Source organism: Rhea pennata, chromosome 1, assembly GCF_028389875.1.
Source record: "Rhea pennata isolate bPtePen1 chromosome 1, bPtePen1.pri, whole genome shotgun sequence".
Taxonomy (NCBI): Eukaryota; Metazoa; Chordata; class Aves; order Rheiformes; family Rheidae; genus Rhea; species Rhea pennata.
Genome location: NC_084663.1, coordinates 78,752,677 through 78,780,178, shown reverse-complemented (window position 1 = coordinate 78,780,178; position 27,502 = coordinate 78,752,677). Strand labels below are relative to the sequence as shown.

General features: G+C 40.2%; 1 protein-coding gene across 1 annotated transcript; it reads left to right on the top strand.

Moving 5' to 3' along the window:
• Positions 1 to 25,259, top strand: LOC134149525 (zinc finger CCCH-type antiviral protein 1-like). The gene is made up of 12 exons (XM_062592708.1): positions 1 to 293; positions 2,432 to 2,564; positions 8,860 to 9,112; positions 9,627 to 9,728; positions 10,635 to 10,758; positions 11,756 to 11,921; positions 13,715 to 13,835; positions 14,346 to 14,442; positions 14,902 to 14,980; positions 20,940 to 21,070; positions 22,446 to 22,597; positions 23,230 to 25,259. Exons 1-12 carry the CDS (start codon positions 1 to 3, stop codon positions 23,511 to 23,513), a joined length of 1,935 nt encoding a protein of 644 aa, XP_062448692.1. The 3' UTR covers positions 23,514 to 25,259.
• The last annotated feature ends 2,243 nt before the right edge of the window (positions 25,260 to 27,502 follow it).

Sequence of the window (27,502 nt, the reverse complement as noted above, 5' to 3'; positions counted from 1 at the left end):
ATGAGCGACCCGGCGGTATGCGGCTTCCTCACGAAGACCCTGTGCGCCCAGGGTGGGCGGCTGGGGCTGGCGGAGCTTCAGCAGCACATTGGTCTCTCGGCGCAGCAGCTGGAGCAGACGTTGGCGGTGGCGGGGCCCGACCGATTCCTGGTGCTGAGGGGGGGGGACGCCGCCGGCATCGACGTGCTGGCCGTGTCGGCCGTGCGGCTCTGCGTCCGCAAGGAGTGCGGGGGCTGCGAGCGCCTGCACCTCTGCAAGCTCCACCTCTTTGGCAAGTGCAACCTGGGGACCAGGTGAGCGCCGAGGGCGGCCGCCGACGGGCGGTGGGGAGGGAGGGGGGAACTCGCGGCAGCGGCTGGCGGGACGGGACCGCCGTGCGCGCGCCGTCGACGGCCACGAGGGGAGTGGAGTTCTCCCCCCCTCGCCCCATACACACTCATCGCGGCGGCTCTGTTTTCCGAAATCTTTCTTGGGCGTTACTGCGATTTTTTTTTTTTTTAATTAAAGCCACCTATCCGCAGCATCTGTCTCCGAGTCCACTAGAATCCAGATGAAAATAACGCGTGGTTATTTATTTATTAAGAAAATAAAGTGCTTACCTACCATCAGTTATTAATTTAGAAACTTACAGCCGGTTAATTTTGCTTAAAGTCACTGCTCTGCTTACAGCCATATCTGTCGGAGATGATACTGAATCTCCTGTTACATCAGTCTCCGTCTTCTAGACTTACCAAAAAAATGCAGGAAGGTTGGGCCACACAGTCTTCCTAGGGATGGCATTTTTCTTCCAGGCTAATTAAAATTGGAATGTAGTTTAAAATAAATAATAACTGTAAAGGCAGAGAAATTAAAAACAAATGCAGAAAGGACAATCAAAAACTTTTTGCTGAGAACCAACAGCACCACTGAACCCTGTCTGGAAAACGATTTTTTAATTTGTACTCCAAAACCCTGTGTCTTGCTCTGTGGCAGTGTTTGCAACACGCTGATGCCACACCAGATGCCAGTTTATCTACCTCGGAATAATACTTCATTGTGCACCCCAATCTGAAGGGGATGGAAGGGAAAGGCCACGCATAGCTCAGAATGGTACTAGCAAAGCATTAGGATGCTAATGTTTTATTAGTCTTTCTATATTCTTTCTACTTTCTTACTCAGTAAAATAAAAGGCTTAGATGTGATTAACTGTTACAAATAACTAGGTGCATGGAGGCACTCACACTTTAACTCAAGTGAACAAAAATGAACTGCTGAGTGATTCACTTTATAATGCTGAAGAGACAAAGTCCTCTCAATATTGCTAAGCATTTAAGATCCACTATCCACTTAGTTATTAGTTAATAACTAATAAAAGGAAGAATACACCTTTGAGAGCATATTTGTAGCAGGATGATTAAAACAAGGGGACAGAAATAGTGCTGGATGGATCAGGTACCATGTAGATCGAGATGGAGGATCTTTATTAATCAATAAAATATAATCTAATTTTGTTTCTAGATCTTGTATCATTTGGTTTTAGAATCTCTGGAAAGAAAAACACTGCAAGTAGGTGTTTCTGTTTAATGAAATTGGTGCAATTTTAGGTCAAGGGTCAAGTCAAATTGGTTTTAACTTGTCTGGTGAGAAAGTTTTCTTTTTTTTTTTTTTTTTTTTTCACTATATTATTAAACTAACTCGATCTGCTACCAGTCTGCTTGTGAGCTTGACACAGACTTGTGAGTCTTTGACTTAGAAATATGTACTCAAGTGGTTTAGTGGTCAGCATGACTGTTGTTGGAACCTGAAGTTAGCTCTGAAGGAGTATTACTGATGACTCTAATCTTGAATACCTTGTAGCTCTGCTACCATTGTAGCTGTTAATCCAGTGTCTACTGAGTCTAGGATCACTAGAAGATCAATTCTCAGGACCAAAGATGGCAAATTTCCCCTTCAGACTTTGCATTTTTATTTATTTGCTTACAAAGCAAATTGCCCAACTGATAGTGGGAGGAGAAATTAATGTCTGCATAAAAGTCTGTATAGAAGCATTGGATGAGATACAGCATGAGGTAACAGTGTTATCAGAGGAGTTTCTAGATTCAACTTTTCTTCCAAATGGAAGGGAAAAGGGTTGTGTCTTCATATTGGAGAGAAAGAAAGTACAGAGCAGTCAAAGTTTTCTTCAAGTCTGTGCTGGTATCTTTCTTGTCAAATGATCTAGTTGCATCTTTGTTTAAGATGGGGGAAAATGCTCTTATATTTCACAGAGTTATTATGTTGTGTACTCCATTCTCTAGAAGATTTGGTAACAGAGTCCATCAAAATGTTCACAGAGACTTTTGTCGAATCATCTCTGTATGGCTTTTTCCAAGCTCTGCATTGTGTAAGGTGCTTCTGTAAATCAACCTGACTGAAGAAGTAAGATTTGATACTTCTTTCTGTTTTCTTGCAGAGCTTGTAAGTATTGCCATGACATCAACACGGCTGAGAACAAAAAAGTCCTAAAGAACCATGAGCTGTCTGGTCTCAATGAATACGAGCTGCGAGTACTGCTTCTCCAAAATGACCATTTCCTCCTCCCTGATGTGAGTTGTACTGATTTCTTAAGGGAAGTTTTTGTTAGCTGAGAGTGGGAAAGGAAAATAGAAAAGATGGAGATCTTACGTGAATGTCAAGCTGTTAAGATTTCTAACAGAAATATTAAGATTAATCTGTATGACAAATAAATGGGAGCAGCTATGTGTGAGAGCACCAGAAGAACCAATATAGAGTAAGGATTATAGAAATGGCATGTACTGATAACCAAAAGAATGACAGTAATAAAACTAGAAAACAGAGGAGCATGCTGTTTACATTAAGGCCAAGAGGCCTAAGCTCTGATAATGCCACTCATATATGACTAGCCAGCAGACGTGCCCTCTGACAGCAGGAGGTTGACAGTAAAGTTACAGCATGTTTTGTGTGTCTGTTTGTCTGTTATCCTGACTGGAGGACAGACTATAACCATAGTGGGAAAGAACAAAGAAAGAACAACAAAAATGTTAGCAATTTCACCAGAGATTTACAGAGGGTGATGTAAGCAAGATTGAGGTGAAAAAATCACAATAATTTTACAGGCTTAGAGGAAATAAAACATCTGTCCAAAACAGTTTGTTGTTTCTTATCAATGAATTTGATAAGTGAATTTTGTGTAAAATCTTCTCCTTCCAAATTCTTGCACTGAGTTTCAGTTAATTACTCATATAATTTCCTACAAAGCAGCCTTTGGTTTGTGTGCAAGTGATTGATGTTGTTAAATCCGGCTAAACCATCCAATTTCAGGTTCTGTGTCTATGTATAACAACAATGCTACCTTCAAGGCAGGGCTATTTCTGTAACCTGTTCCCCCTACAGCTGGTTCTGGTTAAGAGATTTCCACAGTACTGCTTGTTACCATTGTCTTTTGGAGATTATAAGATCCTCATACTGTTGGATAACAGTTACATTGTTGTATTATTCTATTCTGTCATACTGCTGGATTTAGACAGAATAAATCATTTTTGTAGCATTTTAAAATAGATAAATTGTACTGGCAGATTAAAGGAGTATAGAACAAAAACAGATTAGTAATGTCTTCCTCCACCTCAGCTACAGCTAAAACTTAACTGTTTCTTGTTTAATTACTGCCAGTAAGGAGCAGGTAGTAACAACCATTGTTTATTGGTATAACTCTTGTCTTTTCTATAGGTCTGTTCAGCTCTCACTGCTGGAAGCCATCAATAATTGCCTCTAATAGAGCAATTGAACTCCTATGGAGTGAAATAGCAGAAACAGTGGAAAACACTGATAGATGCAGGATATTTGTGAACCTGAGAATTAGGAGTAGGGTGAGGTGAAAGCCAACTTTGCTGTTTCTTGCTTAGAAATGCTGTCAGGTTGTGCATACGCTGACATGTAGCATGTGTGGAGACCTCAGGCAAAACGTACGTCTGCTGTGAACTGGGCTGATGTGCAGGGTCAGAAATCAAACACAACAATGCCTCAGACGAAGTTTTTAATACTTTCTCTGCCTTCTGTCTGGCCTTCCTTTTTCTATTTCATGGCAAACACAAGGGGCAGCCTGCTTTCCTGGTGCAGATAATAATGGATGACTAGTTTAATTGAAGTGGAGTGTTGTTCTAGTTCAGTAGTTTATTCTGAAGTTCCCAGGTAAAAACTCAGTCCTACATACTAACATCAGTTTCTTAGTCTTTCCCTAGATGCGCTACAAAAATGCCCTCAACCTCATTATCTTTCAGTCCCTAGGAGTCTCACTTTGTAACATGTGTGGTTGGTATCTCCAATAACCTTAGGTGATATTTTGCATAATGGATGTTCCATACAAAATGGTTGTATTTTCTGTACTCTCTCCAGCTTTTAGCTACTTTTGTAGTTCAGCTGCTCTTCTTTTTTGCATTCTTGAGTAGGAAGATGTGCCAGCACAAAAGCGGTTCCTGTGTTCTAGCTCTCAAAAATTTCAGATCATTATCTGAAATAATCTAGCCTCAGGCTGCACAGCAAACTGCTATCCGCTTCTGGGTTTTGGCTGACAGTGTTCCTGGAGGGGGCAGTACCTAGAAGGAAGGAGTTAAGAGGGAGAGACTAGATTAGAGAAACACCTGTTAAGAAAGCATTAAGTTTTTCTAGATATACAAACATCTATGTTACATCTTTGAATCAAGGTTCTACTGAGTAAGTTGATATTCCAGCTCTTAGTTTGTACTTTTCTCAAGTTGATATAGGACCAACTGTTTGTCTCCAATTCTGACTTGAACAGTGTTCTCCACTTGGGAGAGGGGTGGGAAAACAAAGCGCATTTGTGAAGTTTTAACTACTGTTGTTGTTGTTTTTGCTAGGTAGACATTCAGATGTGGCACAAACATTTCAGGTGAAGGTTATACTTTGAATGGTATCAGGATCCCCAAAACAGCAATACTTGTGCTGAGGAAAACCAGCACTTCTGGCATAAGATCGAGTTCTTTAGTAGCAGAATTTGCAGAACATCTTACAAGAGTGTTTATCATTACCTAGCACTTGCGTGAGTTCATGATTAGTAGATCTTAGAGGGCTCTTGATGAGCCTTTGCACATTCTGCTTGAAGAAAAGTGAGAAAATGGAGGAGAGAGAAATAAAGAAACTTACCTGAAATTATGGAGTAGATAAATGAGGAACATTGCATTAGCGAAGAGAAATCCTATATATCTGTAACTTTGTTAGACCTTGCAGCAATTAAGCAACATTGCAAGGCACGTACCAATGCTTATTAGCATGTGGCTTCACTTCCAGAGTGAATGTAGAGCTTTCTTTCCCCTTCATGACATTCTACACAGCCTGTTGTGTGCTTTCACTGGGGAAGACAGCTGTAGCCAAAGCAGAGGCCTGTTGCACCTGTGAAGTAGACACCCATTAAGATTGAATCCAAGGCAGACATAAGAAGACTGAAAAAGCATAACCAGCAACAATGTATAAGCATTTTATAACATTGTAGCACCACTAAAAGTATCCTTTGATACAGCTAGGCTTGAACGTATAAATAATAGCCATAAAGGCAAATACAGTGTTGTGATACAGTTGCGAAAACAGAGTACAGGAAAATATGAGGAAGTAGTATAATCTGTAAGGTATCTAGCACAACTAAAATGAAATATCTAATAAAACAAATATCTAATAAAACTAAAATAATCGTTCAGAGCAGACAGGAAGAGTTTCTAGTGGAATCAGGATAATTCACCAGAATAAGCAAAACTGGAAGTCCTAATCCCCAAAATAAGATGTCAAGATGAGATCACCCCCTTTTATTTTGGGGAGGGGGAGTGGAACATAGAGGATCAACAATGAGAGAGGAAAGATGAGGAAGAAAGAAGACATCCCACTTCAGTTTCTGCTTCCCTCAACAACTAAGAGCCGTCCAGGACTGTCGCCATCAGTGATTACTAAAATAATCTCAGTTATATGATTTTTTTTATATTCACAGCCAATTTAGGATAAGTTTGTTAAGGACTATTGTAAGACAGTACGAGCTCTCAGCTTGCACCCAGGCAATCGACTGACTCACGACCATGATGGCTGAAGTAGAGGGTCAGATCTGAACCTTTAAGGGTTGAACAGTAATATTTGCTCCCCTCTGCCTAAGGGTGAGTCAGACAGGAGCTGTTAGCAATAAAGAAGAGTAAATGGACTTGATCAGCAGTAGATCTCAAATGCTTCTGAATCAGCTAGACGCTCTTGGTGCCACCTCAGTGACTGTAACACCTTGTCAGAGTCCAGTACTCTGACTAGGTTGTTTTAGATATTCCACACACACAGAGTAAAATGTTTAATATAAAAGTTTACTTTGAAGATATTTAATGTTACACAGGATTTTTGATTTAGCAGAATGATACAACAATATACTGAAATCACAATATAAGTGCATACACTTAGCAAAATAAAGCATTTGCAATATACAGTTCAATCAAAATACCAGTGTGATTGCCATTACCAGTCTCCATAATGTGCTCACCATCATAGTGCTGGGCATCCCTAATTGCCAGGAAGGAACAGGTTGTTTGAAGCTGGCTCAAGTCCATTGCTCTCTTTGAAGTTACTTTGTTAGTTGTTCAGGTTTTATACTCTATGTTGGGCTAAGCCACATATATACTTCCCTCATGCTGGTCTGGTTATCTTGGGGAGAAATTCACATTCTTTCGATCAACTCAGAAAGAAATGTTTACACCAGTTGATCCGCTGAACAGGTACAGCTGCTTGTCTAACACAAGGGACATCCTCTGATCCCTTTGTGTTGAAATAAAGTCAGTTATTTGTGCAACAGCTGTGATTAATGAGTTGCATCCTGTATTAGTCTTCAGTTTCATGAGCACCTTGCCCTTGGCCGTCTCCTCTGAGCCTTCTTCCATTTCTAGGGGTTATTGGTTGGTCACACACCTATGTGATGGAAATGCATGATAATGCAATTCTCCTTCCAGGTATGATGATACAGTCTCTTTCTGTGGACACCTTCCAGTACCTAGAAAGAGCTAGGGAGAGCTTCTGTTAGCTCTTGATGAGCCTGGTCTGGGTAGGATCTCCAAGATAATGGTTCTCTGAAGTCTCCATTTTTTTCCCAGAAGAAAAAGCCATCTGCCACTCCCCTGACTCAGGTCTGAAGTGACAGTAATCTTTCATCCTCTGCCAGTACTGCCCCCAAAAGAGCTAAGGGATGATTTTTTAACACATACAAATCTAAAAAACTCATTTTTCATATAAATACATGGTCTGCACATAGCAAGGAGGTGAGAGAAGCAGAAGAGAAGAAAGGAAAGAAAGTGGGCCCAAGCCTGACTCCAGGGGCCTTGAATACACCCACCACAACATTTAAGGACAGGTATAATTCTCCTTTACACAAATGAGAAAGTGAAGCTCTCTGTCTCACACACTTTCTGTTTTCTTCGTGCTCTCAGAGTCTTCCATCTTTCGTCAGTTATCCTTGCTGTAACTTTATTTAATCTAAATGATAATTGGATAGTCTTCCAAATGCTGGAGGACCCCTTTGTCAGAGGAAAGTGGCTAAATTAACAAAGAACTGACTTAAAGATACAGTTCTTTGTAGCAGAAATCTTGTTTTACTAGTAACTGTTTTTAAGGAACACTGTCACAAAATATGTATGCTCATATTTTCACATTCCTGACATGTTAAATTCGGATTTTTATTGACAGAAATAATGAATATCATGGTCTCTTGTGCGTGTGTCATTAGGAATTTGACCTTAGCCTTTGTGCTTGTTACCTTTATCCCAACTATATAGGTATCATTTGAACTAATTTCAGCAAACCAGTTTCGCTTTTGCGCTGTAGCTGATCATACAGATGGCTCTTAGTCATATGCAAAAGCACTACACATAACACTTTATTGTGTACATGAAGTGATACTGATTGATAGTGATTAAGAGCTAACTTCTGACAACGTTTTTGTTAATGATTATCAATCCAGTGAAGATTGTTTTGAAGTTTGAAACTGTTCTGAATTGCCAATCTTTTAAACACTGCCATCACATTGATGTCTAATTCCCTAATTGACATATAGATTTATATATATTCAATGCAACACAGCGTAGAAACTGTCTGTCTTGCTTACAAGAGGTATGGGAGGGGATCTGTGGCAGTCCCCCTATGATATTGGGGCTGCCTACAAGAAAGCTGTGTGACCTGCTCAAAGCAGCTTTGTTGCAATAGGCTGCTCCTCTGTGCTGCTGGAGCAGAAGTGTTCATATGGTGCTCACTGGGGAATACAAAGGACTTTTCGGTGTATGATTTCTACCCTGAGTCCAACTCATTACATGTCTTTTGTTTGATGAGTAGCGGAATAAAAAGTGCATTGCATTTCCACATGTACTCTAATCTCACAGCATACTTCATATCATTTTTAGAAGTCTAGGTCTTCAGTGTAGAGTATACTTTACAAGCAGGGACTTCTGCAGTTTCTGCTCCACAGAATAATACCCCATGTGACACAGAATAAATGTTTTCAAGGGTGGGCTCATTCTTCTTTGCCTTTATTTTATGTATAGAATAATGGTAATTTGGGCAGTTATTATGAGGGAAAACTATCTTGGTCAGAAGTGCCAAGAATGAATGCTTGCTGGATCAGCTCTTTCCTTTTTCTTCGAAACAACTCTGTGCAACTTCAAAAATGCATGATTCAGCTTAAAATACATACTCCTACCCACAAGAAATCTGCCCAGGTTGCAGAAGTTACAGTGAGTGTATGCCATTTAGCCACAGTTTTTCTGTTGTTGAAATTGTATGCATATAGAATGAATTTTTTAAATTACTGATTCTAACATGCTTTTGAATTCATATTGCATCTTTCCTCCCTGCTTCTAGGTATGCCAATATTACAACCATGGGAAAGGTACCTGCGCACAGCAAAACTGCAACAGGCTTCATATTTGTCAGCACTTTCTCCGAGGGGAATGTAGATTTCTTCAGTGCAAGAGGTCCCACAACCTCCTGAATGCCCATGAATTGCATGTGTTGGAAACTGGTGGGATCGATTTAAAGACAGCTTCAAACTTCCAGGCTATATGTGATCACAAGCATGTGGAATTCAACAAAGAGCTGAAGAAGGGAAAAAGTTGTAAGAAACACTGTGCTTAAATAGGATTCTGAGTTTGACAAGGGTAGAAGCCATTCTTTCCTTACCTCACAGCTAAATCCATCATCCTTTCTGTGCTTTGAGTACCAAAGCACAAACCTAGAGAAAAGAGAGGGAAATTGGCAGTAGCTGAGTAGTGTAGGAGGGAGAGCTGTGTTACTGCTGCATAAGCTGTGTGTGTGGTATCTTTCCTTACCTTCTCTCTCCAAGGAATGGATTTGTCCATACCATTGTAAGTTTAGAGGTTGTCTTACATGTGTTACAGTGTGTGAATAAGAACTGTTAAATCTTCCATCCTCCAAAGCAGAAAGGCCTTGGCTTTAAAACCAGCTGCAAGAGTTAGGGCTATGCAGGGACAGTCACATCCTGAAAGCTCCTAACTTGGCTGCTGCAATTAACTCCTAGTTATTTTTTGGATAAATTGCCAAATGCAGTGTCTTTCTCTTGAATTTGTTTTCAAGAGGGAAAATAAGGATGAATGTGTTCCTTCCTGTAGGTAAAAAAGATGATTCCTCTGCTAAAGATTCAAAGAACAACGAAGTAGACAAGTGTGATGAGATATGCTTGTTCTATGTCTGGAAGTACTGCAAACATAAAGGTAAGCCTTATCAAAAGTAATGTCTTTGAAGAGCAGTGTCTGCAGGGGCACAGCCTTTTTGGTGACTCAGACTAGTGGTGGAACTTGGAGCACTGGCATTGGCAATTGTGCTTTCTCACCGTTTCACTTTGATTCCAAGTCACTAATGAACAGTGTCAGAAAAGATAATCAGAGGAAAGTCAAGTAGACACATACAAACTCTCTCTCCTCTGTAGATGACGCATTTATGGCTTGTTTCAATTAAGTTGAGGGAGCAGGCCTTTTGCATGTTTCTGCAGCAAGAACCCTTCAAGTGTTAACTGTTACACTTTCTTTGAATATTAGATCAACTTAAGAACTGGTCTTACAGTCACTGGTGATATCAGTAACAATATGTCATCCTTCATTCCTGTCTTAGGTACATCAGATAGAAGCCATATTGTCCTCCCATTAAGTCTTTTGAAAAGTGATCTGAGGTGGCATAATGTCCTGAGAATACACAATAGTTGTAGCAACTAAGCTGATGATGGATCTAATCCATCCCATGTCTGGCAATGGCCAATAATTGGAGTCCAGGGAAATGAGAGAAGTGGTGGTGAGACACACAGATATCAACTTCCTTTATGTGGCACTGCTCTCCCAGATGCCAAGGTGGTGTCTCAAAGAAGAGAAGGTTATAGTCTATTTGAAATATATTTGGCAATATGAGAGCTTATGTTGCTTTCCTTAGTGTGACTGCAGAAACACATCTCTTTTATTCCGATACATCTTTAGTTTCAGTGAACTGTATTTATTGTTCCCAGCAAAGCCCTGGAGATAAGGCCAAAGAGGAGTGTAAAAAGTGCTTACTCCTTTTTTCTTGTCTCATCTTGCTTTCAGTTTGTGTTATGATTGCAGAGCTCTTGACTATGTCTGATCTCATTGCAGATAAATGCAGACTGATTCATTACCATTTGCCGTATCGATGGCAGGTATATAACGGGATCACCTGGAATGACCTTACCGCGATGGAGGAAATTGAAAAGGCCTATTGTGACCCCCAAAACAACAGGTAATAATGATGGCTGAACTGCTTTGTTCAAGTGCTGTGGTGTGGTTAAGCCCATGAAGAACTGATTTCTTCTGAAAGATGCAAGGCTTTCATAATTGCTGATTACTGGGGTGTTCAGAATTTGGAGAGATGTACAGAAAAGTAAAGGAAGTAACTGCATGGGAACATTACCCAGTTTTTCTCATCTATACAGTAACATATCAATACTTTGCACTTAAAACTCTATATAGGGTAGTAAAATGTGGTTGGAATTAAGTGCTGAGAATTTATGGGCAATATTTTAGATAATTAATGATAATTTATTTGTAATGATTCTTTTGAGCTTCTTGACAACAGTTGATATAACAGCATAGTCATTGGCCCTTGCCTCCACACTCCAAATGATTTTAGTTTGCTGCTTGAGTAGGCTGCTGGATGGTGCAAATCAAAAGCAAAATTCCCAAGAGGAGGCTATTTTCAAAATCTTTCTACCTGAGCAGGAAGAATTAATTTTTCAAGCCTTCCAGAAGTAAAACCCCAGGCAGCCAAGCTGTAAATGCTGTCTACGGAACTCACAGCTGTGGTTGCATCTTGTAACTACAAAAAAAGAACACAGTTAATAAGCTGCATGTATTTCTGGCAAATTCAGGTCAAGTATTTACCAACTTTGTTTTTTCTACTGAGAAAAATTGTAACCACACTACTGTGTGCATTTATTTATTGCAAAAAATGCTTTTGCTACATTATGGCTGTAGCCCCAGATTGGAAAGTTAGCAGCACAACATCTGGCTAGAGATTGAGCTGGCATTCAGCCTCTCACAGTCCATAGTTCAGTCCTGAAGACTGGAAGCAGTTTTCAGAGCTCCCATGCATGCTGCGGAAAAGAATTCTTATTTTGGACCCCCAAATCCTCAAGCAGTCACATTATATTAAAGAAAATTGCTGCAGCCTAAACCAGGTGTTAGAGAATAAAATATGCACTGTTAACTTCTATAAACCTCTGAATTTGTCCTTACAGCATAGCAGATAAGAACATTAATTTTGAGACGATGACTTGTGGTAGTTCTTCACTTCGACGCCTTTCTACGCCATCATCTGTGAAAAAACCCTCATTTGTATTGACCACGCAGTGGATTTGGTATTGGAAAGATGATCGAGGCCGGTGGACTGAATATGGAGAACAAGTGAGTCTGCATTCTGTACATATCTACCTCATCCTGTGCTTTAAATTGCTCCTGAAGCAATGTGTGACACTTCTTCCTCTCATTCCCCCTTTAGTCAAGCAATGTTAATTAAGTAAGTACTTGTGGCTGTATTCTACAGAGTGTCAAACAAGGCAGTGAAGCTACAGAGGTTCGTAACAAATGTGATAAAGTGAAGGCAAGTCATTTGCCATCAGAAATGTGCCTAATCTCCTTATACTGAGGTTCAATACCAGCAATTGTCCCTACTGGTAACTGGGTGACTTGTTATAACTGATTTCCTGACAAAGATCTTATTGGGGAATGCAGGAAAGTGAAATTCCCTCTCTTCATCAGACTATTGATGATGATTCATTCTGGCTTCTCTAGTCAGATTCCCTTCTGGATTTGTCTGTGGCTTTTACACAGACTTAACATGTACACTTGTCCTTGAGGTACATTACTTTCTAATTTATTCAGGAAGTAGTCTTGCCTCTCTTCTCACTAATTATTGTCCTGCTCCCTGGGAAATGCAGGGGATGTTGCCCTCTCAGACAAAGTGTTATCTTTGTTCTTGGGTGGCCAGATCTTCCTGATGGGAGAGTAATCTGTCTGAAAAACATAAAAAAATAAATAGAGGTGAGATCTCTCATTCCTTCCAGGAAGATCAGTTTCCTCCATCAGATTCATAGTGTAGCTGCAGGAATTGTTGTGCTGGTAGAACACAAGGGTGATCCAGGGGTTGGGTAAAGTAGGCAGGATAAGAAGGAAAGTGCAGTGGTTTTGTCAGTGATGGACCTTGATTTCCAATGGCAGCTTAAATGAAAAGCATCTCCATCAGCATACTTTCATATTTTACATTGTTTTGTACTCTAGTGAATCACCTGTTGTAGAAATCTAAATAGGATATATATATATATATATATATATATATATATATATATGTCATTACTAGTTATGTGTTTGCCTGTATGAGTGGGTGGTAATCATGCTTTAGGCCTCAGTAGTTCAGGGTGGATTCCTCTTCATCCTTCTTTTCCCCTCTTCTTTCCCTCTACCCAAACCAAAGAGGGTAAAAAAATTAAAGGGAAAACTCCAGTGTTGCCTGTTGGCTTCTGTTGCAAGGCATCTATTGAGTTTGTATGTCTGGGTATTTCTGAAAGAGAGCCAGGAAAGGAGAACAGAAATTCTCTGCTACGTGTAACAATATTGATTCCCTAGATATTTGTTGGTAAGGTTGAAATGTGAGACTGTTGTTGTTCTGTCCTTGCCAGTCTTTCTCTTCCCTATCCCCTTTTGCTCTTTCTGCTTCTCCTTCTTCCTTTGAATCTACTTCCTTAGCCAGCAGAAAAGGTCCTGAAAGCCAGGAGTCTCCCTCCAATGAGCCTGCACCACAACTACTAACTTTCCATCCTTACACAACTCCTACATGAGTCTCTTTAGGCATCTAAAGTCTGTGGTCTAACCTTGAGGTCTGCTGCAGTCTCAACCAAATCTGAATGAGAGAGTCCTAATATACTCACTCATGTCTGCGTATCTTTGGCCTTCACCATTTTTTCCTTCTTTATGTCTTTTGAGCTTAAGTTAACTGTGTTCAGGAATCAGACATTTTATTTACCTGCTTAAGATTGTGTGCATTGCATATTTTCACCTGCAGAATATGGAATTTACTTTTCTGTTACCATTGTTCTAATAAAAACAGTAATCCAGTGTTTAGTCCTGACTTTGTTTAGTCATTCTTCTTCTTCTTCTCTCTCTTTCTCTCTCTCTCTCTCTCTTTTTTTTTAATCCTAAAGGGAGAAGGGGGTAAGACGAACTCACCAACTTCTGATATGCTTGAGAATTTGTATCTAGCAGATCCAGAGGCCACTATACCTTTCCAGGCTGGCTTACAGCATTATGAGCTCGATTTTAAAGGTACTGTTCTCAAATCTTACTATACAATGCTTGACGAATACTAATTTACAAGCTGTCCGAGTCATCTTCTTTCACTAACTTTACCAGATTCACACGCTGGAAGGAGAAGTGAGGTACTGATGGCCTGGAGGAAATTCTTTACAAAACTAGCATTCCCCCTTACTCCTTTGCTCTATCCAGGTTCACATAGGAGCAGAAATCAGGTGATACTGCACCAACTCCTGATGAACCTCTTTAAGTAAAGTCACATAACCCTATGAATGGTAAAATGAAAAATCAAGCATCTTTCTACACTCTTGGAGTAACTTTTAAATACTAATGTATAAGGGAAAAACAAGATGGACCCAAGTTTAAAAAGGGAGTTATTGGGAAGGACAGGAATCTTCAGCAGACAAGACTGACAATGAAAATGCCAGTTTTCATTAATTAATATCTGCTGTCTTTAATGAATAACTCCACCTTCTAGACTCATTCATGACTTTTTCTTTTTCCTTCCCTCCTCCTCTCAAGAAATGACCCAGACAAATACCCATTTTCAAACTCGAAGAAAGGTCTGCAGACGACCAAAGTTCGTGTCTTCTGAAGATGTGGAGAAGATAAAGAAAGGGTAATGATGCTTCTAAATTGTTGTGATTTGTCAGAAGTAACTGTACGGCAAAATGGCTATCCATGTTGGCAGTAATTGTGCAAAGAATCCGACAGTACACACAAACTCTGCCTATTTGGTGCATCACCTGGTTTCTGGGATGTATGTTACTCCATGTACCCTAGTCTGCAGGGTTTAGTGAGGGACAATTGTTTCTTAAAGAAGCAAATGAAAGAGAACTGACAACTGAATGACAACACACAAGCCCAGCTCACAGAATGAGTTTGTTTCCCAGTTTCTTTGTAAGGTAGGGGGGATTTTTTTGTTGGGGGGGTGGAGAGCGGGAGGTATTTCTGGGGAGAGGTGGTAGGAACTGACCAAAGGGGAAGCTGCCAAGCTGCCAATTTGAAAGCTCAGAGCAGGGCTAGAATTAATAACATCATCTCTGTTTTTTTTTTTTTTTCTCCTGTTTACAAACAGACAAACAAATTTTTCTATTCCAAATCAAACCTGTCCTGCCCACTGGGATCAATCTGCACTACCGGAGTTGGGATATAAGGTATCTTATTTTTTTTCCTCCCCTTTGTAATTCTGATTAAAAGATATGATACAAAGGGGAACACTGTTTAAGTAAAGCAATCACAACTGGGTAGATGCTAAAAAGGGACAAGAAAGGTTTCTTGGGTGGGTGTGCTAAAGATCTAGATGATTTCCTAAGACCTTCTGAAAAAGGTAACAAACTCTTGTTTTCTTCATCTGAATTTTTAAGCATCTATCTCCATGCAAAAACACAAATTCAAGACAAAAAACATCCACTGTTAAAAATGTAGTAATGGCTTGACTTAGACGGATGGACCAGTTAAGCAAGCAGATTCTGTGAAATATGTAGTTCTTCACTAGAACTGAGACCAAACACTGTCTGCATAGACCCTTATAAAGCCATGCAATATTAATACTGTCATGGTTGTTCATGAGTAAGATTTGGCAAGGAAAGCTATGAAAATGAATCTTTACATGCTGTAGAGATACAGCCTTGCACTACCACATAGATCACAGATCCGAGCATAGACCATAGCTTGAAAGAATGGCAGAAATAAAGAATTATTGCCAATAGTATCTAAAAATACAGTGGTCTCTTAATATAGTTACACTGTGAGTAGTATAAGAACCAGAAATACCACCTCTTAGCTTCTATAGGCTAGCTTCTGTTATTCTGCTTTGTACTGAACGCTTCATTTTACTCTGACTTCCCTCTTCTGTTGGATTACACCTTACTCATTAGAATACCTGTATTGGTTGTGTTTGTGTGTGTGTGTGTGTGTGTATGTTTGTTTGTGTGTGTATAGCAAATTCATCTAATTACAGTTCTGCTGAAAAATCAGTAGGTTAAAGTTCAAGTCGTTTGCTCTGTTGATTAGCTCCTTCCAGGTAGCTAAAACCTGTTTTCTACAATTAGTCAAAAAAGTATTTTTCCATATTGTATCAGGTACCTAGCACCTACTGCTTTAATTAAGAAGAGTCTGTGTGGGAATTTGGCATCTACACACTTTTTAAGCAGCATAATTACAACTTAAGCTAGAATTTTTCAAAGGAATGCTAGGAAGACAAGTACCTTCATTCTTTTCAGATCTCTGAGTTCTAAATACTTGCTGCTTCCCTTTTTCTCTGCAAATTTCAGTCTAAATTTTAGTTGAGTCCATTTGTTCAGGTGTTTCTGAAGTTGCTGAGGTAAGTGAGAGGCTTAAAAACAATTGTAATTGGATGTACATATCCATGGTACCTCTGTTACTTGTGGAGATGTGTGAAATAGAAGGATCATCTTGTTTCTCAGAGGCCAGTTTGCTTGCTGACTTGGCATCTAAGAAAACTTGTAAACAGAGTGTCTTTGATATGAAAGGAGAAGTTAATTCTGTATCTAAATAGTGACAACACCAGCAAGAACATTTCAGATCTGGGAATCAAGCCTGGGTTAGATTAAGTGTTGTCTCTGGGATCCTAAGCATGTTTTTTGCAGTAGGCACTGCAAAAAATATTGGGGCTGGCTGGGATTCTGGATGCATATGGTGACTGTCATAACATTTGACAATTACAACTTGATGCATTCCCTTCTCTTCAAACACTGGCAAATCTTGGCAAACTTTGCTGTGCTGGAAGTGATCCATTTAAAAAGGAAAGTCTATGAGATAGGGAGAAAGTCTTCCTTGTTTAAAAAGAGCAGCTCTGCTTTGGTAACATGGCTTAGTTTGAATGTTGCAGTATGTTAAAATATTTAGAATCATAAACCATCCTACAAAGTGTAGAGTATATGAAGTACATGTTAAACACTGGTAGCACCAATTTTCCAAATTGGTGTGAATTCCTTCTGTCTTAGTTTAACAGACCAAGTGGAAGCAGTATTTGATAAGCCTTTAGTCTTGGAACTTCATGCTGTATTTTAAATTCTGTCTTTAATGTAGAACTGAGAAATGCATGCGATAAAGGCAGTATGCTTTTATGTCGGCAGACTGGTCCTTGTGTAGCTGCTATTTTGCTGAAGCCTGACATGCGTGCCAAAGATTGCTGTGCTGTAAAAAGAATGAGAGTTGATGTATCGGAAAGAGTCTAGCTTTGTCCTTCATAAACATTAGCCCTATATAGGTCGATCCAGCAAATATGGGCCATACTGCTTCTGATGTTAAGAAGACATCAAAGTTTGATATTACATGGTATTATGTAAATTGCAAAGAAGCAAGCTGAAGTAACAATGTGGCATTCCCCTTTAATAGCAGGGAATGCATCTCTGAGGAAGTAAGAATGAACTCGCAAAGTCTGGTGCAAGTGAACTGCCTTTGTTGCTTGGGAACTACCATATTAAAAGATAATTAACATACCTGTCTTACAGGACAGGCCTTGTACCATGTAAGACACGGTACCATGTGACTGACCCTCTGTTTCACCCAAAAAGGTGGCACTTCCTTAGCAGAAGATGCAACATAGTAAAAGCATGTTTTGTATTCTAAATAAGAACTTCATATATGTAATTAAGAGATGTAGTACTGAAATATATTGATGATACAATTTTCATCTGATAGGTGATGGTGAAGAAATTGGTCTGTGGTATCACAGAGCATGCAGATAATAAATACTCAGTCATCCAGATTGATTGACATATTTTAAAGTGGCTTTGCAAAATATTCTTGTATAGGAAATACAATACTACATGGGAAATATCATTCAACTTTGGAAAAGTTTTTTCATAAATCCAAGGAAGTAATTCTTCCTTGTGCAGCTGACTTTGTTCTTATAATTCTTTATATCCTTATAAAACTTTCCTATGATAGACTTCTTTATTCAAGTATTTAATGTACAAACTGGACATGGTGTCTGAAAAACAAAACTTCCTTGTATGCAGCTGTTAAGTGAAGTCATATTTTATCCTCTCTAAACTCATTTTGAGTTTAGAGGAGTGGAATTTGTGATGAATAGGATAAGGTGTAGGTTTCATGTTAACTCCTAGGATAATCATAGTTTTCCTTCCTAAAATTCTTTGATACATGGGATGTTTGGCCTTTCACTTTGTCATCTTGAATCCCACTTGGCTTTGGCAGCAATAACCTGAAAAGTGTTACCAAATAACATCTGTCTGCCAGCATTATGCATTTTCAATCAAGTTTACAGAAGATAAGTGTTCATTCCAGAAGATTAAAGACACAGATTACTTTGGAGATAAAACTGACAAATTTATGCATGACATAAGCAAGCAAGAGAGTACAAATCATGTTTTAATTATGTTTCACATTAACTTTGATTTGAACAAAATATAAACTTTTCAGTAGATTGTAAGCAGGAAAAGTGTTGATAAATATAGGCTTTTATTCCTTTAGCAAAGGAGTAGACATGTTTAAGCGTATTAGAATCATAGAATCAGTAAGGTTGGAAGGGACCTCTGGAGATCATCTAGTCCAACCTCCCTGCTCAGCAGGGTCACCTAGAGCATGTTAGACAGGGTTGCATCCAGGGTAGCGGAACTTCCTGTAGTTCAATTTCTGCCTATTGCCTCTTGTCCTATCACATGGGACAACTGAAAGCAGTTTGTCCTCGTCCCCTTGACACCCTCCCTTCAGATACTTACAGACATTGATGAGATCCCCCACCCTCAGTCTTCTCTTCTCCAGGCTGAACAGGCCCTGCTCTCACAGCCGTTCCTCATAGGGCAGATGCTCCAGCACTCTGATCATCTTCGAAGCCCTATGCTGGACTCTCTCCAGTGGCTCCATGTCTCTCTTGTACTGGGGGGCCCAGAACTGGACACAGTACTCCAGATGAGGCCTCCCCAGGGCTGAGTAAAGGGCCAGGATCACCTCCCTCGACCTGCTGGCAACACTTTTCCTAATGCACCCAAGGAGACCATTGGCCTTCTTGGCCACAAGGGCACATTGCTGGCTCATGGTCTATTTGCCATCCACCAGCACTCCCAGGTCCTTCTCTGCAGAGCTGCTTTCCAGAAGGTCAGCCCCCAGCTTGTACTGGTGCCTAGGGTTATTTCTCCCTAGGTGCAGGACTCTGCACTTGCCCTTGTTGAACCTCATGAGGGTCCTCTCCACGCAGCTCTCCAGCCTGTCCAGGTCTCTCTGGCAGCACAGCCCTCAGGTGTATCAGCCACTCCCCCCAGCTTGGTATCATCAGCAAACTTGCTGAGGAGGCACTCTGTCCCCTCATCCCGGTCACTGATGAAAAAGTTGAACAGGATGGGAGCCAGTACTGAGCCCTGGAGGATGCCACTAGCCACAGGCCACCAACTAGACTCCACGCCACTGACCACAACCCTCTGAGCTCTGCCTTTCAGCCAGTTCTCAATCCACCTCACTGTCCACTCATCTAACCCACACTTCCTGCACTTGCCTAGGAGGATGTTATGGGAGACCGTGTCAAAAGCCTTGCTGAAGTGAAGGTACACAACATCCACTGCTCTCCCCTCATCTACCCAGCCAGTCATATCATCATAGAAGGCTATCAGATTGGTTACGCATGATTTCCCTGTGTGAATCCATGCTGGCTACTCCTGATCACCTTTTCCTCCATATGCTTGGAGATGACATCCAGAATAAGCTGTTCCCTCACCTTTCCAGGGATGGAGGTGAGGCTGACTGGCCTATAGTTGCCTGGGTCCTCCTTCTTGCCCTTTTGGAAGACTGGAGTGACATTGGCTTTCTTCCAGTCCTCAGGCACCTCTCCAGTTCTCCAGGACCTTTCAAAGATGATGGAGAGTGGCCTGGCAACAACATCCACCGGCTCCCTCAGTACCCGTGGGTGCATCCCACCCGGGCCCATGGATTTGTGGATGTCTAGCCTGCCCAGAAGGTCCCTAATCCTCTCCTCCTCAACCAAAGGAAAGTCTTTCTTTCTCCAGACCTTCTCTCGTCTCCAGGCTCTGGGATTCATTGGGGCTGCCCTTAGCAGTGAGGACTGAAGCAAAGAAGGCATTCAGTAATTCTGCCTTCTCTGTATCCCTTGTCACCAGGGATACTGCCCCATTCAGTAGTGGGCCCATATTTTCCCTAGTCCTCCTCTTGCTGCTGATGTATTTGAATAAGCCCTTCCTATTGTCCTTGACATCCCTTGCAAGACTCAATTCCAGCTGGGGCTTAGCCTTCCTTGCCGCATCTCTACATACTCCGGCTGCATTCCTATAATTCTCCCAAGTAGCCTGTCCCCTCTTCCATATTCTGTGTATTTTCTTCTTCTGTCTGAGTTTGGCCAAGAGCTCCTTGCTCACCCATGCAGGTCTCCTGCCCTTTTTGCTGCACTTCTTACTCATAGGGATGCACCACTCTTGAGCTTGGAGGAAGTGATGTTTGAATACAAGCCAGCTCTCACGGACCCCCCTTCCTTCTAGGGCCTTAATTCATGAGATTCCACCAATTAGGTTTCTGAAGAGCCCAAAGTCTGCTCTCCTGAAGTCCAGGGTTGCAATTCTGCTTGCCTTGCCTTGCCTTGCCTTACTTTCCTGCAGGATCCTGAACTCCACCATCTTGTGGTCACTGCAGCCAAGGCTGCCCCGAACCTTCACATCTCTAACCAGTCCCTCTCTGTTAGTAAGGACAAGATCCAGCAGGACACACTTCCTTGTAGGTTCTTCCATCATTTGTGACAAGAAGTTATCATCAATGCATGAAAATGTTATTTGACATTTTTATTCTTAGTCTTATTCAGGTTTTCTTAAGATTACTTTCTCACTGCAATTTAAATTGTTAGAGGTATTATCTCTTACTTGGACATGAGGAGCATTTAACTGACCCCTTCTATTCCTTCAGGGTCCTTCTAGAAGACAAGGTGAAGTGTCCTTGTGAAGCATGAGTGGCATGCTTCATGTTAACTGTCTGTCCTAATTATTTACATCAATCTAAAGCACTAAATTAACCTCTATTAAGTCTAGTTTGGGAGTTCTTTTGAAAGTAAATTTACTTTAATTAGGCTTTTGTGTGCTATGAGCTAACTGAAGCTTCATGTATTCTTTTGCTCTGGTTTATGTTTTATAGGCAGTGGAGATCACTAATACCTCCTCTGAATATAACAGAATACAGAAAATGTTTGAGAAGACTATGAAAAACTACACTGTCCATAGAATAAGGAGGATTCAGAATCCATCCCTCTGGAAAGTGTTTCAGTGGTTTGTATTTGTTCTGTCATCCCTAAGGGGAGTGAGTCTCTAAGGCCTGGTCTCCTCTGTCTACGTCTAAGAAGGGAAAGGGGTTACCACCTGTGCTTTAAACTTGACCTGTGTTTACTTCTTAGGGGTAGTTTCAGAAGTGAAATTAAGTGACTAAGCCCTATTAGTCTAAGACCTTCCGGAAAATGCCATGTCCTCTATGCAGTAAGAAGTCATGCAAAGGCAGCCTCCTCAGAAGGTGTAGTGGGAAGGAACAGAAAGACATGAACGACACAGGATTGAAAGAGGATGCACATAATGATGTGGAATAGTGTATTGTCCCTATGGCTGAACAGTAACTGCCTGCTGCAAGTGTGCTCTCTTACAAATATTTACCCATTATAGTATATGAAATGCTTCTTTTTAAAAAAGAAGGGGGGTAAAGATGCTTGGGCCCTCTTTTTTCCAGCTGGATCTTTTAAGGCTCCTTTACAGGTTTAGGTAACTTGTTTACTGAAGCCAGTATTTACTGATGTAATCTTCAGGCTTTAAATCAGTGATCTCTGTCTTGTCCACTTAAATAGCTCTTGAAAATCTATGGGAGCTTTTGATGCTGTGAAATAGTAATGGAACATACTAGTTGAATCTCCCCATTGTGCGAGTCCTCTTTTGGTACTGGTCATAGCACATCATCTGACCCTAACCTAAATGATTTAGGTCTTGAGTGGTGACAGAAGGGTCAGTTTCTCTCCTGCCTCCATATCCCCAGCTGAAATGATCTCGCTGAAGGGCCAGCAGCTCAGGGCTGGTGAAGGATTACAACAGCAAAGGTAATATAGGGTTTGTTAGGAGTGCACACCCAAGGCATAAAACCCATCTCAGCACAGCTCTGTCCAGTTGCAGGATGACTGGCCCTGTGTATGTGGCAGTTTCAATTCACCAGAGGAGTGAAGAAAACCTCCCTCTATTCTTTCCCTACAGCTGGAGTGGGAAGGCGCTGCAGTTACTACCACCTCACTCTGCAGAGGGAGTTTGGGACAGGGTGGGTGGGAAGGAACAGGAGACAGGAAAGCAGAACTAGTAGGACCCTTCCAGGGAAAAAAAAGATTGATATGGAGGAGACTGTAGTAATATTGATGCTTCATTCTGGCTATCTTCGGTGAATTCAACTAGAACTCCTGGACAATGGTATCAGTATATTGCTCATCTTGTAATTGTTGCACTGCTAGTCTGCCTAAGGAGAGAGAGAAGAAAATAGACCAGAAATCTCATCCAGCTTATACTTAAATGTAATTATGTACTTAGAAACCTTTTTTTTAAGGAAAAAAAAAAAAAAAAAAAAACTCCCTCCTCCTTTTCTTCCACAACTTTCTTCCCCACTACCTTTTTCTTTTAGGCAAAAGGAGCAGATGAAGAAGGAAAATGGAGGGAAGGAAGTAGATGAAAGGCTCCTGTTCCATGGCACCAAAAGCTCTTTGCTGGAAGCCATCTGCAGTCAGAACTTTGACTGGAGAATTTGTGGAACCAATGGAACAGTCTATGGAAGGGGTACGTAGGAACTGACTAGGTTTTAGACCTTAGGCTCCACTAAGGAGAGCGTTCCCTACGGGTACATGATGAACAGTCAATGTTTGAAGGACTGTTTTTAAATATAGAGGGCAGGAATTGATAATATGTTTTTCATTCCATCTGGAGAGGACAGGAATTTGTCTTGTGAAAGGTAATGTCTTTTCTCAAAGTTCTGAGAGTATTATTTTAGGGATTTGAAAAATCTATTGCTGTAAGTGGGACCTCTTGAGGGCTCAAGGGCATAATATGAACTTGCTAGAGAAATGGCTGCCAGCTCCATGGCAGGGAGTGGGGAGGACATGAATTCCCTCAATATAATCATGGAAGATCCTCTTGCTTGCTTCTCTAATCCCTCCCATAATCACACACATGCCTATAGGGTTTTAGGTTTTGTTTGTTTGTTTTTCAGTTATTCCTAAACTAGCAAGTTCTGAATAGAAATCCTGTGGTGAAACCCTTTGAGTCTTGTAAAAATTCTGTGGTTGTATGTAGATCGAGTAAGAGGAGAACAGAAAGTTGGGTCAAATACATTCTGAAAAATGAAGGAACAGTCAGTTTTTACTGTTGCTTTATATTCATTCCTTATACCATCTTTTCTTACCATTTTCTAGGAAGTTACTTTGCTAGAGATGCTTCCTATTCGCATGAATACTGTCAACCTACAGTGAAACCAGCCGTCATGTTTGTGGCTCGTGTATTGGTTGGAGATTTTGTTGAAGGCAATGCAAGCTATGTTCGCCCCCCACCCAAGTCTGCCAATATACTTCAGTTTTATAACAGCTGTGTGGACAATGTGCTAAATCCCTCCATTTTTGTTGTCTTTGAAAAATACCAGATTTACCCAGAGTATCTAATAGAGTATACGAAGGAAGAAAAAAAATGTATCATGTCTTAGAGAAGGATGAGAGCAGTTTGTATCCTTCATCTTATTTTCCCTGTTACTCAGGGTTCTCATACCTAATGACTATATTTTTTTTAATACACCTCTCTTGAATGTTTATCTGAAGAACTTCCAAACTGAAGAGGACTGAAAAACAGATGTATTTAAGAGACTTATCACTCTGTCTTCTCCTCTTCCTTGCCCAAATCTAATAGACATTTGGATAACCATAGCAGAAAAATCAGAATCATGGGATGGGAAAGTTGAATTTTGTGACTTTTGTGGGCAAATAATTGTAAACAGTTTCTTGGAAATAAGTAATGGGGATTTCTCTTTAGAAATAGGTTAAGAGCAAAATTGACACTGCGGTAGTTTTTAAGCAAACTCACAGATTTTTAGTGGTTCTCAGGTTCCTATAGTGTTTTGCAGTGTTGAGACTTTGTGGCGTCTTGAAGATTCTTTTCAGTGCAGAATATTGCTGTTCTTGATGCTGTCTTCTGTCACAATTCTAAGTCAAAGTACTTAAAAATTATGTGACTGAGTTTTCAAAAAGCTGCTTGTTAATGCCAGTATTAGTTTCAAGTTTAAAACAGTAAAACAAAAAATAAAAAGCTTCTTTTAGACTCATATTTTATGTTCTCAAGTGGAGAAGTTTCAACTGTCCAGTGGCAGCTACTCTTCAGATTAGAACACTGTCGGATCAAATTCTTTTCACATATCTGAAATAACTTGCTCTGGACTTACATAGTAATAGGAGAGCCAGAATTGAAACTATGGAAATTACAGTCTAGGAATAAGCTTGTCCTAGTATCTGGTGGTTTGGCTGCAGCTAATGGCCTTAAACATATAAAAAGCTGTGTCACAATACAGGCCAGGTTTTAAAATGAATGTGACCACATATTTTTCTCAACGTGAACAATTTCTTAGCAAATGCTGTAATACAGGAGTAACATCTTAAGATGCATTGATGTTTTCTGTCCTATGTGTATATATTAATTTTTGTTTTCCAGAAGTATTAAATGACTGGAAGACATAATGAGCTAAAAGTTATTTTTTTCTCAAGGCTAGTGGTAGAACTGGCTGTCCTGAAGTACTTTACGTCTGTATTTCGCGGCCCACATCGCACTTATGTGAGAACTCACTGACAATGCTAAATCAAGTATAGTTCCTCTTGTTCTGAGCCTGTTGTGGGTCATCCTGGATACAGTTTGTCTGGGTCTGGTTAGATAAACTTATTTTGCTTGTTTGCATTAGTGATGTGCAATCCTACCAATGGTGATTAAGCCTCTTTTTTTTTTTTTTTTTACTGTTAAATGTTTTTTATTTTCTCACAAAGAAAATGTGATATAGAGCTTCTACTGAATCTTAAGTTCCCTTGAACTGAAGACCTTCTGTACAAAGATGATATCCCTCTGTCTTATTGAGGCAATCCCATTGGTAGGAGGAAAACTGTTGCTGAGGGCAGAAGAGGAGTAGTTTTTGCTTTTGGTAAGTTTTTCAGTAAAACAAGTAGCTTCCCAGTTATTTTCAGCACAAGTCAGTAAAACATATGTACTACCCAAAGTTCATGAGTTACTAAGAGGACGAGGAAGTGTATAAACGTAGGAAAACTTACTGCAATAATGGTTATAGAACTAAATGAAAACATTCATCAGTAATAACAGAAATAAAGGAAGATTATGTTTAAAATCTCTCACTTTCACTTTGCCTGTAGAGTTCCTGAATCAACATGAGCTTTGCCATATTTGCAAATAAAATATATTTTCAGTCACTTCTAGCTTGTTAGTGTGCAGTTTGTCTCCTTATGCAAACTTATAGTGCAATCAAACATACTTGGTGAACTAGCTGTTTAATACATTTGCTCACCATCTGGGCAACTTCATGCATGTAGTTTTACATTTCATTGTAGTTGCTTAGCCAAGTCTGAAGGGTAGAATACAGTCTGATTCATAGACAACATTTATGTAGATGAACTTTGTAACTAAACCGTCCTTAATAATATTAGGCACTGTGGTAGTTTGGTTGGATTCCATGTAATTGAACAGCTGCACTTAGCAGTTGTTGAAGTCCTAGAAAAAGATCAGGCTGAAGCACTAGCAGAATTAGACGAGTAACTTCTAAAGAATCTGAACTAAGCACCTAAAGACCTAGTGGTGCCTTTTTTTTTTTTTTTTTTTTTCACTGCAAGCTACAGGCATGCAAGTAGAGGGAGAAGTTAATGTGCTGTAGATCCACTTCCTCCATTACCACACACTTAAATTCCCAGAACCTTGATTTGGGTCTGCATTTCACCAAAAGCCAGTGGGATGCTGGCAATTTAAAATTAGCCCAAATCACAAAACATAGAGGAAAGATGAAGAAAGAAACTGGAACTCCAGGGCTATGCTTTGCATCCTCAAGTAAGGCTGCACTTCTGCAGGTCTGGCAGGAAATGCTGCCATGTGGAAGCTGTAACTCTGTGGTGCACAGGCTATGGACTATGTAATCTGTGGGGGTGTTGGACTGTAGATGAGAATTGCTCTGGGGGAAGGAGGAAGAAAAAACAACTTCTTTGCAGGTAATTAACCTGAAGAGGGAAGAAAACTTGTAAAAATTTACTCTGAAGGTAGGAGGATGGAGCATAAAGTGGCTCTCCCATCTGCTGCCACCTCAGCCTCTTCCAAACCCATGCGAAGACTACCTTACAAGAGAAACATGACATATGCCAGAAGCACACAGTTATCCTTTGCCCTGTGAGACTGGTAAAAGGCACAATGGGTAAGGGGAAAAGAATAACGCCTTCAGACGCATCTGTGTGGCCACTGGGCTGAATTATAGTACTTGCAGCAGCAAGCACACTTCATGGTGAGATCAAAGTGTTGTTTTGAGAGTAAAGGATAGAATTTGACAGAATTTTGGAGGCGATTTTTTTTCTCCTGTGATTGTGAATAGAAGCCACATTTGCTTATGTCTGGAAATCTCTGCTTATTAAGACTGTTACTTGTGGTCTGTATTTTTGCCTGAAATAGCCTACATGTATATTGAATAGCAATTCAATTTGTGGATTTTTGGATTTGCTAAAAGCAGCTTGTTGAATGTCCTAGTGTATCTGACACATTCACTAACAACATACTAGAATCTGATTAATGGCTTTCAAGGAGTCGAACAGCTGCAGAACGAGCTTCTTTTGGAAAGGCTAAAATAGCATTTGCTGAAGGCAAAAAGCTTCTATGCTTAATCCAATAGCTTCACCCCTTTTCAGGCTGTTCCTGAGCATCAATACTACTGCTCCTGACTCTTTCAATAGCAAACTTGTGATTGCTGGATGCCTTTTTGTTCTGACCTTTAAACTGAGTGAATTATTATTTCTCATGCTTTAAGACAGAGGAAGAGCTTACAAAATAGCTTCATAGAATATGTGTTATGAGCAGCACCAATTTGTAAATATTTTTTAAAAAAACATTAATTCTTAGCAAGAGTTTGTTGCATGTCACCACCGAATACCATGTTTCCAACCTACCATACTTAATAATTTAGTAAATAACTAGCAATTAAGTCCTTTCTTTATATGCCCTTGTGAAAAATAAGCTTGTGTTTGTATTTAAGCTGACAAGGAAACACAGCAGTTTTACAACAACGTGCTGTCTAATATAGTTGTTAGATTTCAAGTTATTGGCATGTTTGTCCTTTAAATTGCAACTCCATTGCCCCAGCTAGATTGAATGTATTTATATAGGAATGGATAGTGTTCAAAATGGCCACAGTGCCATGTGGCCTTCAATTAGCATATCCCTCCATTGTGTTTGAAGATTTTTGTCTCAGGTGTCCTTTAATTAGTGTGACTTAGTGACCAACTGCCATAATCCACAGTAGCTCCAAACACTTATTTATGAAGGAAAAATGAACTGCATATACGAGGTTGTGTTTTCAAAGCATTTTGCTGATTGACTTCCAGTAGAACTTGGATTTCAAATGGCTTATGACAATTATTTTCAAAAAGATTTTGGTGTAACGTAATTTTAAAA

Coding starts and splice junctions, on each gene's coding strand:
- LOC134149525 (XM_062592708.1), top strand. CDS start 1: ATGAGCGACCCGGCGGTATGCGGCTTCCTCACGAAGACCCTGTGCGCC. Junction 9,729..10,634: donor GAAGTACTGCAAACATAAAG/GTAAGCCTTATC, acceptor ATCTCATTGCAG/ATAAATGCAGACTGATTCAT. Junction 10,759..11,755: donor TGTGACCCCCAAAACAACAG/GTAATAATGATG, acceptor TTGTCCTTACAG/CATAGCAGATAAGAACATTA.